This window comes from Cebidichthys violaceus, unplaced genomic scaffold (genome assembly GCF_023349555.1).
Source record: "Cebidichthys violaceus isolate CVI_PGR_0920_01 unplaced genomic scaffold, fCebVio1.0.p SCAF_12, whole genome shotgun sequence".
NCBI classification, from domain to species: Eukaryota; Metazoa; Chordata; class Actinopteri; order Perciformes; family Stichaeidae; genus Cebidichthys; species Cebidichthys violaceus.
In genome coordinates, this window is record NW_027176285.1 from 6,390,233 (window position 1) to 6,398,880 (window position 8,648).

At 39.5% G+C, this 8,648-nt stretch overlaps 1 protein-coding gene across 5 annotated transcripts in view; it reads left to right on the plus strand.

Annotated features, from left to right (window-relative positions):
* The window catches only part of nrg1 (neuregulin 1), a 44,313-nt gene extending 39,084 nt beyond the window's left edge, over nt 1-5,229 (plus strand). For 3 of the 5 annotated variants that reach the window (XM_068706017.1, XM_068706018.1, XM_068706015.1), the window contains one exon: nt 2,669-5,229. In XM_068706017.1, the coding sequence (XP_068562118.1) occupies nt 2,669-3,308 (640 nt within the window). In that variant the 3' untranslated portion in view covers nt 3,309-5,229. The remainder of the gene's footprint in view (nt 1-2,668) is intronic. The other 2 variants (XM_068706019.1, XM_068706020.1) reach the window with 1 other exon arrangement.
* The last annotated feature ends 3,419 nt before the right edge of the window (nt 5,230-8,648 follow it).

Below are 8,648 nucleotides of genomic sequence, written 5' to 3' on the forward strand. Positions count from 1 at the left end.
AAACATCCACATCTACAACATTAAACATTGAACACCATGGATCCAAAGACAATTATCTATCCGAAAGTATCGCAGAGTGCATTTCCACCTGTGCCTATACTCTCAGTGTGTCTTACATTTTTCAAGTTACTTTTTGTCCCTGTGTTCACTGACTTCACAATATGCCCTAGTCTTTCACCCACCACCTCTTCCCCTACCCTTCCTTCAACCGTACACAGCAAAAGGCTTCTGCTCCTACAAATTTGTCTCTTGACAGCAATCCAAAAGCCCCACCTAGCCACCAAAGGGGCCCCACCACTGGCTAACTAAATTGGTTCTCTGCTTCCTCCTAAATTCATTCTATTTGTATTGAATACTATATTATACTGAAGAACCTGGAATGTGAGAGTGCCTTTCTCTCACATTCCGGGTTCTCCAGGAATGTTCTCCAACACTTTTGTCTTTGTCCCAAGACAAAAGTGTTGCCAAAGTGATAACGTTCCAGGATTAGGTGGAGAGTTAGGATACAGAGTGAGAGTTTAAGTTGCTCACCGCAAGCAGAATCTGCTGCTAGCTAGCACCAGCTGCTAGCTAGCACCAGCTTGTTTTTAGCCAGAGTAGCTATCTGGATAAAGGGCTACTGCTTCAACAAAAACATCCTCTATGTGGACAACTTCACCACCTTCTACAACAGAACAGATCTCTTCAAACATGATTTCCTCCATCCAAGTCATGAATGATCTTGATCGTCTCCTTTCTGTGAACATAGAACTCACACTAAAGGCCTGTAAACCTTTCACCAGGAATAAGCAAGCTGTCTGTACATGCTAATACTGACATTCTTAAACTTGTACTTCTTACAGTTAGATCTCTAGCTAAAAAGACTTTTGTTGTTAATGACATTGACATGTCCAGGGTGTACCATGCCTTCAGCATATGTCCGCTGGAATTGGCTCTTCAAAGGTGAACTATGTCCTGCAAGTCCACAGGGGCTGGCTGGAGATTGCAGCAAAATAGAGAATGCATTATTGGCTTTGTCTGTGAGCTGGCTTCAATAGAAGTACATTTTGAATGGATTGTAAATTGGTATCATGGAAATGTAATGTGACTGTACCTTAACAATGTTGTTGAAAGTATATTCCCCTAAAAAAAAAAATTGTTTTAGTTTTTTTTTCAATTTTAATTGCATGGGATGCACACTATGGTCTTATTGTCTTGTCTGTGTTTCCAGAGTTGATATAAAAACAAAGAAAAACATATTTAATTGTGCTTTCTTTGTTAGCTAGGTTAGTTACGTGACGACATAGGTCAGAAGGTCACAGACGGGCACACCCGCAGCAAATAGGTAGCTAACATTAGCACTGATTCACTCAGTAACGTTAGCACTGATTTTGAAACGCAAATTCAAAAGCGATGCCCAAAAGCGGCATTCAAAACAGAAAATTGCTGAATTGAATGCCAAACTTTCAAAAATTTAGAGTTTTGATATCTTGCCCATATAGGGGGGGGGGGCTCTCAGGGTTATTTTGCGGGGGGGGCCTCACGTGTTTCCGTTACGGTACTGGTGCATTTAAGGTCAAGTTGTGGAGTGAAAAATTGTTGGTTATGATGGAGCTACTGGAGAGTGCTTAAGTGGTTAAAAAATGTATTTTTATCTGATGGGCCACTATGTCAGGAATACGATGAATCCATATTTTAGGAGACAACAACAACAACTGTGATTGGGGTTTCTGATTGCATTGGAGATTGTTGTGGCATCAAGACAACATAAAGCAATTTTGAAATGCCTTAGTAATTGTCTTGTTTTCCTGAAGACACATCTAGCAAAGTCATTTCCACTTCACACCCTCTCCTCAACGTGGTGACACTGTTCTCTATCACAACAAGTAAATAAATGTTAACACTGTATTTTCATGTGAATGAAAATTGTAATGAATGATAATAGAAATTAAAGCATGTAATCACCAGCTAACAGATGATTCATCTGTCTATCATTGTGGTGATGTCAACTAGTGAAATCAGATGTTAAATCAAAACCTACACAGTAGGAGTCCAGTCAACCCCTCACATCAAGTATAAATTAAGTTTTAGGTGAAATGAATTACTCTAAATTGCCCATAAATTTGAAAGTTTGGGACTGTCAATTTCAAGAATAACTTTTTTTTCGCTTCTGCAATAAGGACTCTGGTTCCTAATTCTTGAAAGAAGATAAAATTGTCCCTATATCTATGCATAATATGCTCATAAACATGCATCTTTCTCTGTCCAACGAGAAATACTGTGGTTATATATTTGTGTGATTAGTTATATTGATGTCATTGAGGTAAAAAAATCTATGTGTGATAGACTGGAAAACTTTTCAAGTTGTTGTCTTAACCCAACATATGCAATAATAGTTTCCCAAGACCCCTGACCTTCAACACAGGTATGTCGGTCAGAAAATGAATTGATGGACTTATTGTCCACAGCCTTGCTGGGCCTTTAATATTTTTTTCCGAGCAGTATCATTGGCAATTCAACTCTCAATATATTTGAACCTGTATTTTATTGTGTATCAGACTATTATGTTTAATAACTCAGACAACGATGTTTACTTTTACAAATTTCAAATGTGGTACACAAACATTGACGTGCGCATTTTTCTAGTAAATGTGTAAAAAAATGTGTTGTAATTGTACTTCTGTTGTAGGTGTGTACCTGCCATGACAACCCAGACTCAGCTGTCTCTCGTGTCCCAGACCTCTCCTGCAACTCCAGGGTCTCCTCCATCAGAGATGTCGGCCCCCTTGTCCAGCCTGGCAATCTCTGTCCCTTCTTTGGCTTTAAGCCCCTCTGGTGAGGAGGAGCTCCCCCTGCTGTTGTCAAACACACGTCAGCCATGCAAGGCTTTGAGCCGAGATGAACAGAAGAGGACATCTGCTCACTACAACCATGGCCATGTGGCACATAGCTTACCACCTAGCCCACTGTTTATTATGGAGAATGGTTACTACATAGGTGACCAGGACAACACAGCTGGCAACCATATGTTCTCAGCATTACCTGAGAAGCTACTAAATACAAACAACAACATCAACAGCTGCAGCACCAAAAGAGTAACCAATGGCCACGTGCAGCAGAATGTGGAGTCCAGTGGCGATAACATGCTAGTGAGGGAAAAAGAAGAGCGTCAGGGGGAATGCACATCCTTCCTTACTACTGATAGCACTACAACCCTGCTGCTCAGGGCTATGGACAGCAGCAGCAGGACTAACCCAGCATCACCAACTAATGACGTGCCAGACAAGTCATCCAGTTCCACCACCAAACAAAATCCAGTTGCTGTGTAAAATCAAAAGAAATTGCTGAGAATCCTTTATGTTGAGGGGAAAAAAATAGTCACTATTAAACCTTTATTTTCTATAAACTATTTGCTTTGTAAAGACTTTTAAAGATAAATGAAAATGAAACTTTTATTTTAGTGATGTAGTAAATAAAGAGTTTTATAAAAAGAAATGTACAAATGTGTTCATGTCTTGTAGGTAAAGTGCCATACACTAGTATGTAGCAACGGATGACAGTATATTTCTGTGCAGAAAAATATCAATGGTGCCTTTCTATTTAGTGTGCTTAAGGGAACTGCAACATTGCATACTGGGACATATATTCACCATCTTAACAATCCAAAATAACTTGCTGCCTGCTTTTGATGTCCTGCAGTTGGAAGTGCCCGCTGACACAACAGTTTGTTATTATACTCATACAAGGTGCATGCTACGTCCTTGAATGCTGTCATGGAATGCACAGTTCATGTGTTTTCCTCTCCGACCATTTGACCTGATACTAAACTCCAACACCTGGACTGATGTTTATGAATAAATGATCAATCAGCTCATAACTTGCATTTTATGAGATATGGAAAAGATGGTTCAAATCATAATGGTTTTATTGATCATCGTCTTATCCGCAATATTGCTGGTGAACGATTCTCATAACTAATAGATAAAGATGCCATTACTAAAAACTGGCTCTGTAGTGTTACTAATACTGTCACTTATATGCTTAACATAATCCTGTAGATATTTCATTTAATTAAATTCTATATTGTGATTTGATTTACACATTTCAAGTTTACTATTAATATGTTAAACGGGTGCTGCACTGGTGTAGTATTGCACTTACATAATGTTTAGGTACTGACAAAGGATAGATAAATAAATAATAAAAGTACAGAAAGATGGTTATTGAGACATCAGAGGCCTAATATCCTAACTTACGCAAAATGCTGGATCCTACATTTCCCATAACGCTTGAATGTCTTTCTATGCTGGCATGTATCCACATCTTCACAGTGCAAACTGACTCAGATAAGGTGGTGCCATCAAAGAAAATGACTAGCATGAAGACCAGCAATGCTCTTTTTCTTCAAGAGAACACTCCAATTACTTGTGTCCTCCATCACCAGTATGATATTGCTGATGGCATCTTTAAATGCAAGAATATATAGTGTGTACTGAATGGAAAACTGAATATATGGCTCATTTTGTCCTTTGCATTTTGGGGATTCAAAAAATTGCTAAATATATACATGATGTTTAACTGCTGCAATTTGTTCAGCCTTATCTCTGGTATGATAAACATGTATTTTTTTGAAAAATTTTACAATTTTGAAGAAAATAAATGCATACATACATGTATGCATTTATTTTTTCAACTACCCCAACTTGTGTTAACATATGCAGTCTCATTGTATGTGTGATTTAGAAAAAGGTTTTATAATGTCTTCTAACATGAGCATATTTTATGAAAATCTGCCAAAGATTGTCACCACTTCTAGACTTTAGAAGAAAAAAATTACCATTATTAGGCTCTGTAATCAACCATAGTTTCTTAAAATGTATGTATGTAGACTCAGGAGTCAGCCTACTATATGAGTAAGTACTATGACGTAGATGTGCTGCTCCATGACTAGTGTTTTAATGGTGGCCATACTTCTGTGTAATATGTTATTTTAAGATTATTTATCCTTCATTTAGTCAGTTTTGCTCATTACAAGCATCGATTGCAGATTTTAGTGTATACATTTATATTTTAACAAAGATTAGTTTAAGATGTAAAATATATAGCCATCTGTCACATGGTTATTAGAACAGAATAGAAATGATCTACTTGCATATTTTGTCACTTGTATGCTCAACAATAACTCACAATGCATTGCTTTTAGGTGTAGGAGTGTCTTCAAATTATGTAAATACACAATGAAAACCTTCAGCCCTGTTGATTCTTATTAAATATTAAATCATTTTTGTGTTTTGTCTCAAAGTGTCAACATATTTAAGGTTCTCTGCTTTACCACTGAAGAATGCAATGAAAATGATTCCTAGGGTTAGGAATAAAGGAACAATGGTTGGGATTATTCATTCTGGATGGTGCAACAGTGTGGGGTCTCTAGGCAGGCAATGGCCATGTAGACCCAGGTATAGTCCAGACACGGGCTTGTTAGCATTTTAGGGGATTGAATTCTGGCACCATGAAACTGACTCTGAACATGGGAATGAAACAGCCACCACCTGTCACGAATCTAACTCAAAATGGGGCTTCCTTTTTCCAAATTATCAGATTTTGAAGTCTCCACAAGCACAACCATAACAATGATCCATCCATACAAAATAATAACTCTATCCCAGCCGGGATTGAAGTGGTTAAAACAATTTGACTCTAATATCTTCCTCTCATTGGTAAAAACCTCGCCCTGAAGACACAAGGCCTCCGAACTGTAAGTTCCTTAATGGTTTTAAACTGGTCACTGACATTTCTTTGTTCCTTTTATTCACAGAAAATGATTGCACAACAAACTTGCCCTTATCTCCCTCTTATTTCTCCCGTGTTTTTTTAACTTCTCCAGCTCCACCTACAAATCCACCTACAAACAAAAACCTATTTTAATATACTCCAGGCCATCCATCATTCAGAAAACACATATCTACAGGGCATGATGAGAAAAGTTAACCGACTCACATCCTTCAACAAACCCACTCCACCCAAAGAAATAACATGGCAAAAGGTGAAACACAACACCGACACATGGATGCACACAAACATGATCATCCTTAGGGAATACTATGACACAGTAATTGCTGTGTGGCTGGAGACCATCCCTCCATTCAATCAAACCGCATTTGAGGCGGTCCAGTGGGGGAGGGCGAGATACAGGAGAAAACTCACTTCCTCCATTGCTCCCCCTTCTTGACTCTCTCCCTGGATTTTCCCTCACTCCCTTTCCCTCACTTCCCCAACCAACTAACCCTCCTCAATCTTCCTCCCCTAATCCTCTTACCACCTCACCTTGTCCCTCCTTCCCCCGACCCCCACGCCTCTCCTACCTCCCGACCTCCTTCCCTTCATCCCTTTCCTACTCCATCCACACAACCCACCCAGACCTCTGCACCCCCGGTGATGACGTGGGAGAGTCTGATTCAGTGACTCTGCCCCCGATCCAGCTACCCAAACGAAACAGGTAAAGTGCTGAACTGAATTGAACCGTCTGCTACGTGCTGGGTCCCCAGTCGGCCCCCCTGCGTCCCCCTGTGTCCCCCTGCGTCCCCCTCCTCTTCACAGACAAACAGAACACACACAGAGCATACACACTCACTTAGCAATGACGCTCTTCCAATAACACCATTTCATCCTCTCCATCTGCAGATACACCACACCAACAACAGAGGGTGCCAGAGCTGCCTGCTGCTGACACAAAAACGATCATGGAGATGGATAATAAAACCATGATGATGAAGGGAGAAATGAAAAGCAACAAGCTGACTTACCCCCTAGCATCTGAGTTATCCAGGTCAAACTCCATCAGGGGCTATGCGGTACCACCTGCCTTCCAAGGGTGCCCTGGAACCTCTGGCGTACCAGCCAAATCACCGTCCCGAACGCAACAATTTACATACCAATTATAAACTTTTCGAACAAAGTGGACCAGAGGAAACAAACTCAACACCACCATTGCAGCCAAATAAAGCTCTAGCCTACGTTCAGTCAGGAAGACTATACTCTTAGTTTATTTCTCATACATCTGCCATTCACTCCTTACACATGCTCACTCATAAATTCCTTGCTGTCATTGCTCAAGGCTGTCAATCACGATATTAGTTGTTTAGATTAGCTGGCTTCCTCTATCCAGTAGCACATCAAAACAATTACATTGTTAGCCTATCATCTTGCTGCTGCCTCTTTTTAAATATGATTGTCTCTCTACCTTCAGTACGTTCATGCTGCTGTTACTTTCACTCTCACTATCAGCCCAGTTACTGTGTGTTTTTATTACAAACCGCCACGTCCAGTTCCTCAGCAGAGAAGAAAACATCTTCCTCTCGTTTCCCTACCTGGGAATCTCACCAAAAAGGTTCAGCAAACCATCCATGCACGCCTCAGGGCCAAAAATCCTTAAGTGTCTGCCTCACCGGTGTTCCTAGGCGCCAGCTCCTCGCATTCATTCCACTTTAAGTCGCTCAATAAGGTAAAGACATTAATCAGTGTGTTGCACGCAAAGCATCTTCTCAATGAGATAAATATGGTAAGAATGCTTTGTTAGTAGTTCTAGGTGCTGTCCAAACCGTAACAGTGTTTCATTCTCTTGGCGGAGCAATGCAACAATGTAATGGAACAACGGAACAATGTAATGGAACAACGGAACTGAACAACAGAACAATACAATGGAACAACAGAACTATGTAATGGAACAACAGAACCATGTAATGGAACAACAGAACAATGCAACAGAACAATGTAATGGAACAACTGAACAATGAAATGGAACAACGGAACAATGTAATGGAGCAAAGGAACAATGTAATGGAACAACAGAACAATGTAATGGAACAACGAAACAGAACAACAGAACAATATAATGGAACAACAGAACTATGTAATGGAACAACAGAACCATGTAATGGAACAACAGAACAATGTAACAGAACAACGGAACAATGTAATGGAACAACTGAACAATGTAATGGAGCAAAGGAACAATGTAATGGAACAACAGAACAATGTAATGGAGCAAAGGAACAATGTAATGGAACAACAGAACAATGTAATGGAACAACAGAACCATGTAATGGAACAACAGAACAATGTAATGGAACAATGTAATGGAACAACTGAAGAATGAAATGGAACAATGGAACAATGTAATGGAGCAAAGGAACAATGTAATGGAACAACAGAACAATATAATGGAACAACAGAACCATGTAATGGAACAACAGAACAATGTAATGGAACAATGTAATGGAACAACTGAAGAATGAAATGGAACAACGGAACAATGTAATGGAGCAAAGGAACAATGTAATGGAACAACAGAACAATATAATGGAACAACAGAACTATGTAATGGAACAACATAACCATGTAATGGAACAACAGAACAATGTAACAGAACAACGGAACAATGTAATGGAACAACTGAACAATGTAATGGAGCAAAGGAACAATGTAATGGAACAACAGAACAATGTAATGGAACAACGGAACAGAACAACAGAACAATATAATGGAACAACATAATTATGTAATGGAACAAAAGTACCATGTAATGGAACAACGGAACAATGTAATGGAACAACAGAACAATGTAATGGCACAATCGAACAATGTAATGGAACAACAGAACAATGTAATGG